General features: G+C 44.6%; 1 protein-coding gene across 1 annotated transcript; it reads right to left on the bottom strand.

Annotated features, from left to right (window-relative positions):
- Positions 1-1,080: 1,080 nt before the first annotated feature.
- On the bottom strand, positions 1,081-2,423 carry LOC142045924 (olfactory receptor 14A16-like). Its single transcript, XM_075060750.1, has one exon. The coding sequence runs from the start codon at positions 1,822-1,824 to the stop codon at positions 1,081-1,083; it is 744 nt and encodes a 247-aa protein (XP_074916851.1). The 5' UTR covers positions 1,825-2,423.
- Positions 2,424-12,176: the final 9,753 nt, after the last annotated feature.

Raw genomic sequence — 12,176 nt, 5'->3', positions numbered from 1 at the left:
AGTTTATGAAAAGTTGGCACATGTCAGGATAAGATATAGCATCCTTCCACCTCCCTTCCCAGGGACCAATGCCGACCTTTAGACATAAAGGGGACAATCTTTAGTGCCATATACTTTCACTGTTTCTTTGCTTTAACTCCTAGGAATGTACCTGGAGGACAGTCAAAGGAGTTGCTCCATTCCTATGGACCCCAAATCAGAATTCAACATATATATTTTATACTAATAACATTTTATCAAAGTATTCATTAAATTTTAACTTGCTTACTTGAGACCGTGGGCAGAGACATTATGTAACCTTTTAACCATTGGCTAATGTGCTATTTTGTTTTGCTACAAAACCTATCACAGGGTGTGGAACTGCCTACCCCGTCACTTTCCTCTGCCCATGGAAAATCTATATATTCTATTGTAATCAATTGAGTGACAGTTTCTCTGAGCCTAATAAGCCAGGTGACACTCCGCCAGTGCTGTGTGTAATAAACTCCTATGCTTGGCCTCTGCACAGTGTGGATTTATGTCCTTCACAATGAAGCCACTCCTGATTTATGCACACAGACAAGACAACTCTCATCATTGTTTTCATTGGCCATGGAATGGGTTCAAGTGGCCAAGCAGTGTAACAGGTATTATTTTAGCACAGAGTAAAAGTCTGATTCCTTTTCTGCACACAATTTACATCTATTTAACTCCCCAACTGGACCAGATTTTCTACTGGTGCAAGTCACACCAGTGGCAGTGACATCAGCAGAATTAATCTGGATTTACATTAGTGCAACTGAGATAAGAATCAGAACTGTTTGTGTGCAAGCTGTGTGGTCATGGAAATCACTGACATTGATGAAAGAATACTACAGAAGCAAACTTTAATTAGAGAAAGACAGAAAATTAATTATGTGTGAATCACCTACACCCAGTCAGTCTCCTCAGGGCAACTTTGATCTCCTTGTTTCTCATGCTGTAGATAATCGGATTAAAGATTGGTGGCAATACAGAATAGAGAACAGCCATCACAAGATCCAGAGCAGATGGGGAGCTGGAGGTGGGTTTCAGGTAGGCAAAGGCCCCAGTGCAAACAAACTAGGAGACCACAGTGAAGTGAGGGAGGCAGGTGGATAGGGCTTTATGCCAGCCCTGGTCAAAGGGGATCCTGAGCACTGATTTGAAGATCTTAACATATGACACAATGATAAAAACAAAGCAGCCTAAGAGTAAACATGCACTAAAGACAAGAACCCAAACTTCACTAAGATATGTATTAGAGCAGGAAAGCTTGAGTAGCTGGGGGATCTCACAGAAGAAATGATCCATCATGTTGCCTCCACAGAAGATCAATGCAAATGTTTTCCCAGTGTGTAGCACAGAATAGAGAATTCCACTGATCCAGGCACCGGCTGCCATTTTGACACAAGCTCCGATATTCATCATTCTCTCATAGTGCAGTGGTTGGCAAGTGGTGACATATCGGTCATATATCATAACGGTGAGAAGGAAAAAATCCGCTCCCACCAAGAAGAGGAGGAAAAAGACTTGGGCAACACATCCAGCATAGGAAATGGACCTGATGTCCATGAGGGAGTTGGCCATGGATTTGGGGACAATGACCGAGATGGAGCCGAGGTCTACGATGAACAGATTCATCAGGAAGAAGTACATGGGGGTGTGAAGGTGGTGGTTGAAGGCTATGGCCATGAAGATAAGAAGATTCCCCATCAGGGCTACCAGATAAATCACTAGAAACACCACAAAGTGCGAAATCTGCAGCTCCCAAACTTCGGAGAATCCCAGGAGAAGGAACTCAGTCACGGTGGTTCGGTTGGACATTTTCTTTCTCAGGATATGTCTCAGGATGTCTGCAGAGGGAGGGACAAGAGCAAGACCCAGGATTAGATCAGTAAAGTAACTCTCCTTTTCTGAAATCCACCTTAATTTTCTTGAGTCAGAACTTCAGCTTGTGAAGATTGGTGTAATATGGGAATGAGGATGGGGAAAACAGCCCCACTGACTCCAATGGAGTTACTCCTGATTTATACTGGGGTGAGAGAAAGTAGAATCAGCTCAATGGACTCCAGTGAAGTTACTCCTGATTTATACCAGGGTGATGGAGAGGAGAAATAGGAACAACTGCTTTTGAGGTATTTGTATACCTCTGTCACTCAGAAGTGGGCGAGCTCTAGATAACGGTGTATAAATGTTACTACCCTCAGTTTACAGAGGGGAATTGAGGGTCTGGTTGGCCAGATTCTGCTGTCAGGGGCACTGTTACAAATGTGGGGTAATGTCACTGCATGCCATGTAATTACTCCCACTTTATACTGCTCTAAACTGGAGCAGCATCTTGCATGGAGGTGACCAAACCCTGCCACAATTACACAGTGAAATTGAGTCAGGAATACAGACAGTACCCCTGACACGCCATCCCCTGTTCTAGCCAGGGTTTCATTCTCATTTCAAGAGGGAAACATTCCGGTTCCTCTCCTGTTTCTCTATTCACTCAATTAAACTCTCTTCCAGAGCTTGGAAGAGAACCCAGGAGTCCTGACTTCCAATTTGCCCACTGCTCTAACCCACTAAGTACAAGCTAGGAGTGGTGACTCTACTCATTGGACACAACTCCCTCCCAGAGCTGGGAACACAAAGAGGTGTCTCGACTCCCTGTTCCCTCCTCTAACCACTACATCAGACTGCATCTCAGCTTCTGTCCCAGTGACTCTCCACTGCCATCAGGAATGACTGCTGCGAGCGACAATGGAGAGTCATTGGGCCAGCGAATGCGCATTAGAGTGATTCTCCTGCGTGGTAGTTGGGTCACTCACCTGGTGTCTGGAAAAGACAAATCCAAGTCCCAGCTCCAGTGACTATTTAATTATTGAAATAAAGTGTAACAGCTCCAACAGGAGAGACTGAGACAGTCTCATTTCAGAGCAACTCATAGCCGAACAACTCAGGCACCCTCCTGTAAAGTGGGAATTCAAACCCCTTCTCATCATCAGTCAGAGAGAGGAATTGAACCTGAATCTGTCACAGGCCAGCCGAGTGCCCTAACCACTCAGTTTCAAGTTATGAGAGGTGCCTGTCCCACACTCCTGGAGACAGAAAGAGAACCCCCAGTTCTGGCTCCTCTCCTCTCCACCCTAGTCTGAATTTCCTCTCAGAGCCACACATAAAACTCAGGAGGCCTGGCTCTCAGTCTCTGCTACTCTTACCCACTAGACCCCACTGCTTTCTCAGAGCTGGAGATAGAACCCAGGAGTCCTGGCTCCTAGTCCACACCACTCTAACCCACTAGACTCAATTGCCCTTGCAACAATCTAATAGACAGAAGTAACCATAAACACAGAGATAGAGAAAGAGTGTGAGAACTAGATACAAGCTGGGAGGGGGGGGAGATGTAACAAACTAACAGCAAGACACAAGTAAGAAAAACATAGATACTGAGAGTGAGAGAGAGACACGGAACTAAGACAAACTAAGAAGTAAATAGAGAAAAACAAACTAACAGAGAGAGAGAAGTACAAATAGACAGACAGCAATAACAACAAGCTCATGTATACAGAGAGAAAATTAACAACGAGCTGAAAGTTTTTGTCACAATTTTTGGACAATTTTAATGTAAACTGCTCAATCCATTCCAAAAAATAAATAAATATGTGCGTCAATTTGATTAATCCCCCCATTCTCCACAGGAGGAAACTGTGGCACAGATATTCTACCCTCTCTTTCCTAAGGTAACTGCTTTGGTCTGTCTCAGTTTCCCATGCCCAAATTGAGCTAAGAGTGAAACTCTGAAAAAAATATCTGTCACTTACAATTTCAACCCGAAAGTAACACATTGTAACTCCCAACTATATTTCATTGCAACAGCAAACGTGTGGTGCCTGTCTGTGTGGAATCCTCCCAGATCGAAATGTCTTTTCTCCTCCAGCTACAGGCTGCAATTGGCTACCCCTCTCTCTCTAGCCCCTACACACACCTGTATTAATCAATCTCTCTATCTAATGCCCCTATCACTGTACTATGAGAGGTTGTTCCCCCCTCATGCTGAGGCTGAGCTGCTGGAAATACACTGAGACCTGCGCTGTCTGCTGATGAGCTGTGTGTCAAAAATGCGGGTGATGCGGGAAGGTGATTTATCCATGTCCATTTTCTAAGAGCTTGTGGGACTCACTCCTTGGCGCCCTCAACAGCCCAGCTGCAAAAGTTCATTTCTCTTGCCCTCTAGTTCCCTGAAGAGTTTGCAGAAACTAAAATAATCACAATTACAATGAGGCAGCAAGGTCTAGAGGAAGGTTGTGAGGCAGACACTGGGGGTATACAGGACTGTATTCCAGACATCTGGTATCAATTCCTAGCCCTGCCTCTGACCTGCAGTGTTACATAGGGGAAAGTCATTCCCTTTTCCCTCCCACCCTTTGCCTGTCTTTTGTACTGTAAGCTCCTTGGGATGGAGACTGTGTCTTAATTAATATAATAGGACTCTTATATCAGGTTCAGTTATCAAATAATTAATTAATTAGTCATTATTACAAAGCTAAAGTTCAAGCTGTCCTGAGAGCTGATCCCAACTATTTCTCTGGCTTTTTTTCAGTCAATTCACCACTCCATTCCTCAGTTTGTCATCTGTCTAATGAGATTAATCATTACTACTTGGAAAATAATTCATAATGAGTGGGGATGCTCAAAATATCTTCCTGTCAAATCAGCTTTTTGAAGAGAAATTGCTTGCCATTGAAAATGATTTTAGTGTGGAAAAAATTCATTTTGGACTCAACTTTCTATTTTTTTTATTTTGCAAGGTTGAGTTGTTCATGTTTTTGGTTTTAGTTTTATGAAAACCTGAAGATGGATAACGTTTGTATATTTTTTCAGATTTATGGGGAAAAGTTTTCAATATCAGAAATCTTTTCCCCAAACTAGAAAATATTTACCATAAAGTGGCATTATTACTAGAGAAGGTTATTTAAAACCAAACACTTTTCAGTCTCTAATTTGACTCTATGCATTCCTTCACATATAATGCCACTCCCCCTCACCAGCACAACCTATTCCATAACTCATATATATTTTGTACCCTGGTATTACAGTGTCCTATTGATTCTCTTCATTCCATCCAGTTTCTCTCTTATTACATCAATATCCTCATTTAATACCAGGCTTCTCCACACCTGTTGGCTTTCACTCAGTTCTTGGTTTTAAAGGCATCATCTAGATGGTGGAGAAGATGCAGATATGAGTATCAAAGCAAAGTGCATCATTAGCACTAAGGTGCCAGCTATGATAATCTGAACCTCATTAAAGGAGGTGTCTGAGCCCGCCAGGTCAAACATGGCTGGCCTCTCACAGAAGAAAGGGCTAATTTTATTAGACACTCAGAATGACAGACTGAATATAAAAGCTTTCTGGCCCAGAGAAACCATGTTCCCACTGATCCATGAGCCAGATAAGAACACAACACAAGTCCTGCTGCTCATGAGGACCAAATAATGCAGAGAGACACCTATGGGGATGTGTTGGTCATAGTATCAGAGGGGTAGCTGTGTTGGTCTGGATCTGTAAAAGGCTATGGTGTGATGGTCATAGGTCATCACAGCCAGCAGGAAACATGCCTTGTCTGGAAACAAGAGGAAGAAATATATCTGCGCAGCACAGCTGGGGGAGGAGATGGTTTTCTCCTCCAAGAGGAGATCCACCAACATCTTGGGCAGGGTGACGGAAGTGTAGCAGACTTCTAGGAAGTAAAAGCTCCATAAGAAAACAAGTACACTGGGGTGCCCATTTCCTGATCAGCCACCATGGCAATTTTTCCCATCAATGTGAGTGCATATGTCACTAAAAAAATACTATAGAGAATAAAACCTGCAACTCTCAGAGGTCAGAAAACCCCTGGAAAATGAAGTCCAAATCTCAGTCTGGTTTGCTTCATTCGTTCCTTCAGTGTAATTCTTCTGTATAGAAAACAAATGGACATTTGCTTATCAGCTAAGCAAAATTACTCAGGCCAGATCCCCAGCTGATATGAATTGGCATAGCTGGAGCCAATGGTCCAGATCCCCAATTGAGATATAGCAGTATAGCTCTACTAGAGTCAAGGGGGCCAGGTTCTCAGCTAGCGTAAATTGATGGAGCTATACTGAAGTCAATGCAGGCAGGTCCCCAGCTGGTGTAAATCAGTGCAGCTCCACAGAAGTCAATGGGCCAGATCCCCAGCTGGTGTAAATTGGTACAGATACATCTAAGTCAATTAACTAGAACCCCAGAGAGTGTAAGATGTTGTAACTCCACTGACTCCAGTTGAGCTCTGCCAGTCTCCACCAGCTGAGGAACTATCTCCCTGTAACACCCTGGCTAAGTGAATCATGACCTTCTGTAGTGACTGGTCCACACAGATGACACAAGTCTTCTATCACTAGCAGTGAGTGATCTACTCCATTAGCTCATGCAGCTGTGGCTTGCCCTTTTGGATCCTACTCCCAAGCTCATTGAACTCAATGAGAGTGGGTTCTGAAGGTCCACGTTTCCAAAATTCTGAGAAAGGTGCTGGGCAGCAAAGTACAATCCTTGCTCTGTTTTTGGGAATCATGTAATTATGCTCAGAAGAGGTATGGTTGATACAGAGATTGTCACCAGCGCTGTGCCCAAATCAGAGCTCCCCTCATGCAACCAGACATGCACAGGCAATTTTAAAGGGCCAAGTTTAGCCAGGAAGAGGTCACTATGACAGGATACACCTGTGGGAAGTTAGATGCTCTTGTCAGGCAGAAGATGGAAGGTGAAGGTTTAGTCTGGGACCTACAGGCCTTAGGCACCACTCTTGACTTCCAGTGGGAGTCAGAAGACTTTGGATCTAAATGGATTAAGCTAATTCGAAATAAAACACTCTTATTCTGGAATAAGAGCATCCACACAGGGAGTTAATCAGGAATAGCTGTTCCAGAATAACTTCCCACTTAAGCAAGCCCTTATTCCTTTCAGCCCATTTTTGAAAGTCCCTGATTTAGGGCTTATTGTAATGTAAATTTTACTTATTTCTTTGAAGTTCTGAAAATTGATTCTAAGAACTTCTACCAACTAAGGAAATTGAATTTTATTCTGTCTCTCTGTGTCAAGGGAGAATGCGGAATGAAAGCAAACACTGCAGGGACTAGAGCTGAATTCTCACATGGGTGACTAGTCCCATATCTGCCCCTTTGGAATAAATGGATGTTTCCTTTCTGACCATCCTGCAAGTGAGACAGGCAGAACTGGGAGGGTCTGTGAGCAAGATGGAAACCTGGGGTGAGATTTTCAAAGCTCCCTAAGGAATTTGGATGCCCATTTTCCACTGGAATACAGTGTGTGGCTTGGCCCCTAAACCCTTTCTAGAATAAAATTATCAGAACATCCTAGAGCTTTTTGTGATTCTACCATAAATCTCAAGGGAACAGTTTGTGAATGAGAAACCCTAATTTTCAGAATAAAAAAAAGTTAAGATGCCATAAAATCTAAAATCCTTTTCTCTTGCTAAAGCAACTTTTATCCCAGGATCAGAAAGAACTTTACAGACACTATTTAAACTTCACAACCTTTTAGCTGTGCCTTGATGATCTCCTTCCCAAGTACTTACCCAGCCTGACCCTGTTTAGTGATCTGTATCAGGGGATCACTATAAATATTATTATTCCCTGGAGAGCCATAAATATTATCATCTCCATTTTATACAGGGACAAGCTCAGAAACAAAGAGGTAAAATGACTTCCCACTAAGGTCACAGCATGACTGGGAAGATCAGCATAGATATTTGGGAGGCATTTATTCCATTTGTATTCCAGCCCTGGGTTTCCAAGGCAGGTATCCTGGAGAACCTGGAAAACAAAACAAAAGAAAAGAATTGTGCGAACTCTCACTAAGCATGTCTTTCTTCACAGTGATCCTATGAGATATCTCATTAAGCAAGAATGATCTGGGTCAGTTCTTGAATGAAGGATCCTCAGAGAACAACCCAAATGCTGAAGAGAACAATGTGGATTTCACTGTCCCCTTGGAGACAGTGCTTATCACAGTGCCCCAGCATATGTCTTGGGGACAATGTGCTGGAGGGACCGTGGCTGGGGCTCAGCGGGGAGGACTCTCCCCACACAGTGTTGACCCCAGTGTCTCTGTGAGACACTAGGAGACCTGTGCTGCAGACAGAGGGGGACTCAGTAAGGGGAACTGTCCCCTCTCAGTCAAGGCTGACCCCAATGCTCCAGTGCAATGTTAGGGGCTTGTCTTGCAGGGGTTGTGGTGGGGTCCTGAAAATGGGGGACGTACATACTTGGCACTGCTAAGCTATGCCTCCGTTGCCTCTACCCATGCTACTGCAACCACACTGCTATTTATATTTGTGCTAGCTCAATGAGTATGTGTTCAAAGCAGAGGAATCATACCCCTTGCTCATAGCGTAGACATATGTTAAGTAACGGTGCTCTTTTCCTTTGAGAAAGGATATATAGCTAGAGTGACCCTATCTAGATAAAGCTAGATATAGATGAGAAACCAATGATGAACCTTGATTTGAATTTAAGAAGTGTTAAAGAAACAAAGGCTCTGAAAGCTTAATGTGAAATGCACATTTCAGAGAGAATAGGAGACATTCTGAATTGGGAAAACAATAATCTTAATGCTACAACCAGATTAAAGGTCCCATTGCAGACATGAGAAGGTCGCAGAGCGGAAGGGTGGGAGGTGGGTGGTTCGTTAATCAATGTACGTGAAGTGCTTTGAGATCTTCACATGGAAAGAGACTTTAGAGAAAGGCAAAAGTATAATCATTTAGTAGTAATGGGAAACTGTCCATGAATTTTAGTCCCAGGTTCTAGGTTCTGTAAGAATAAAAATACTGGTTGTTTCACACAATCTGTCACAAATCCAATAAAAATTCTTCTTTTTAGTGCTGGAACCCTATACCCACCCAGCCCCATGCATCCATTGCCTGAGTCAGAGGGAGTGACACTAACCAGGCTGGTACCTCCTTGCTCAAGTGAGAAAAGGATGGGTGTCTCATCTGCTGGGTATGCAGAAATATCCAGGGATGGCCACCCAAAAGAGCAAGAGAAATGAGACTTACTCATCATTTTATGGAGACAGGGTTGCTCCTCCCAGCTGGGATCACTTGTCCTAATTTGATTCTCCATCGTTCCCAGGTTCATGCTTCTGACTTTGCACTGCTTTCTGTTTTGTTTCACTTGGGCACCTTCATGTGGATTGGGGATGTCATCAGTGGTCTGCTCCACACTTTGACTGAAGAACCTGTATCTGCTCATTTCCTCATGCCCGGGAGCTAAGTGCCTGAGAGCAACAGCCTCTTTTGTGAGATGCAGGGTGTCCAGAGAGCATCTGGGAGGAGGCAGGTGGTCTGGAAAAGAGGCAGCTGTGTTGTCTCAGACAGAAAAACACCCACTAAGTGACAGGGAATGAATGTGGGGAAGTAAATTTCCAACATGTTGGCACAAACCAGCTTCCATCTCACTGTCCAGCACCCCACTTCTCCCCGCCAGGGAAACACCCTGTGGCAGATAAACTCCAACATAGGTAACACTCTGTGGCAACAACATGGGGATAATAAGATGATGCTGGTGATGGCAAAGGTTTATTGGAGGTGATGTCATTTTAGTGAGGATTAATACTGAGACCTTGAGGGACTGTAGCCATTACAGATATCCTGGCACTTTCACCAATAACTGAGCATCCCAGGTCCCAGCCTGGTGAAACCTTTTACCATTACCCTGAGTGTGAGATTCTCCTTAAGTTCCTATCTGTTTTTAATGTTGCTAAGCAGCTGTTAAATGTCTATCACATCCCACCCCAGAGGTTCAGTGTGTTGATACTGAACCCAGTGTACACAGCATTTGACGTGTGAATCCTTTACGGTCCACTGGGGTGAGAGATAAGATGGAGATCTGTACAGGGAACACATTCTCAGACCTTCCACTCTGGGCTGAGAATCAAGAGGACAAATTTCACTGCAAATGGGATATTTTGTTTTGGGAATTTCCCATGACATGAGAATGGGGGGTAAAAAATTAGCGGGCCAACTGGCAAGCCTGTTACCTTCACTGTGCCAGCAGCAGTTGGAGATCAAGAAGATGATGCCGATGATGGAGAAGAAAGACACAGCCAGCACAAGTTCCCAAAGCCAAAAACTCATTTGAACTGTGTAGAGAGGAGAACATCTGATGAAGTATCAAGTACCACAGGATTTGTTTGGGACAGCTGGAGAGACAAACATCTTGTCTCAACAGAATATCTGGCCTTTAATTTCTTTTGTCATCATTCTATCTAGAGTCTTTCTTTCACTCTCTGTGCATGGATATCTGTGTAGTGATCTCCATATCTCACACATTGCTATGAGGACCCTTCTGTTCTGTGGGAGGGGGAAGTTTGGGGAGTATGTTACTCTTGGGTATGTTTGAGGGGCATGCAAAGTGATGGAGAATCTCACCTGTCACCTCGACATTGACAACTTCACTCCTGGGGGACAAAATCCACCGCCCACTCACATCCTCCTCATACTCAGAGGCATATCCCCCAGGGCACTTTGGAGTTGTTTGTGGGATATGGAGCATAGACCAGTTGGAAAGGTGACCACCAGTGTCCACAGTGCTATACACCCCACAGCTGTGCTCTGACTCTGCTGCCCTGGGGATGATCTCAATGCCATCCTTGTAGAAATGATACCTCCAATGGACAGAACTCCCAGGGACCACGCAGGAGAGAAGCACAGCACCTCTTTCTTTCACCACTCCCAATGGGGGATCGACGTTCAGTGCTGGCTGGGGAAGGGGTCTGAGAGGGGAACATGGAAGGTAAAATATTAGTATGTGTCATCTGGGGGCAATGGTCAGAATCAAACTTTATTTTTGTTTTTTCTCCAATTTTTCTTTCTTTACCTGAGGACCCTGATAGACTTTATTGAATGACATATTAGACCCTGGTGGATGGAGGACCAACTGCTCTGACAGAATTCTGGGAGTTAGTATCTGTTTCTTTCAGAAGGAAGGGTTGCCCGAAACCCCAAGACCTAAGAAACGTTAATAACCAGAAATCCAGTCTCTATTCATAATGACTGTCTTTCACCCTTCCCTCTGGTAAATGCCCCAGGGTGAAAATCTGGCCTGTTTAAGTCAAAGGGAATTTTTAATTCCATGAGGCCAGGATTTCACCCCTAGTGTCTCAACTGTCTCTTGGTTAAGTTAAATAGATAGAGCTCTTTGAATCTGTCACTATAAGGTAGGAGTGGGAAAATTTTTTGGCCCAAAGGCCACATTGTGGTTGCAAAACTGTATGGAGCGCCAGGTAGCGAAGGCCGTGCCTCCCCAAACAGCCTGCCCCCTATGTGACCCCTCCCACTTCCCACCCCCTGACTGTTCCCCTCAGAACTCGGATCCATCCAACCCCCCCTGGTCCTTGTCCCTCAACTTCCCCCTCCTGGGAACCCTCACCACTAATCCCCCCAGAACCCCACACCCTATCCAACCCCTCCTCTTCCAGTCCCCTGACTGCTCTGACCCCTATCCACACCTCCATCCCCTGACAGGACCTCCATGGCTCTCACACTTATCCAACACCCCCATCTTCTGACTTCCCCCCAGAGCCTCCACCCCATCCAACTGCACCCTTCCCCCTGTCCCTGGACTTCCCCCAGGAACTCCGACCACTTATCCAGCCCCCTTACCATGTCGTTCAGAGCAGCATGTCTGGCAGCTGTGCCACCCGGCTGGAGCCAGACACGCTGCCGTGCTGCTTGACAGGAATGTGCTGTTCTGCTGCCCAGAATGCTGCCAGAATGCAGGGGAGGGGGAACAGCAAGCTGGGGTGGCAGGGGCTAGCCTCCCTGGCCAGGAAATCAAGGGCCGGGCAGGATGGTCCCGCAGGCTGGATGTGGTCCGTGGGCCATAATTTGCCCACCTCTGCTATAAGGAATGTTTTTCTCATCCTTTAATCATTCTCATGGCTCTTCTCTGAACTTTCTCCAATTTAGCAATATTCTTCTTGAATTGTGGGCACAATTCAAATATTGGTATGAGGCTGCAGAATGTGTTAAAGCAATGGCTAAAACCTGCTAGGCTTTTTTGAAAATCCACTACCAACTCCCTTTGAATATCATTGGGATCTATCTAACTAACTCCCTTAAGTTCCTTTGAAAAAGCATTCTCATT

Source organism: Chelonoidis abingdonii, chromosome 25 (genome assembly GCF_003597395.2).
Source record: "Chelonoidis abingdonii isolate Lonesome George chromosome 25, CheloAbing_2.0, whole genome shotgun sequence".
In the NCBI taxonomy this organism is placed as follows: Eukaryota; Metazoa; Chordata; order Testudines; family Testudinidae; genus Chelonoidis; species Chelonoidis abingdonii.
This window is presented reverse-complemented; position numbering and strand designations above follow the sequence as displayed.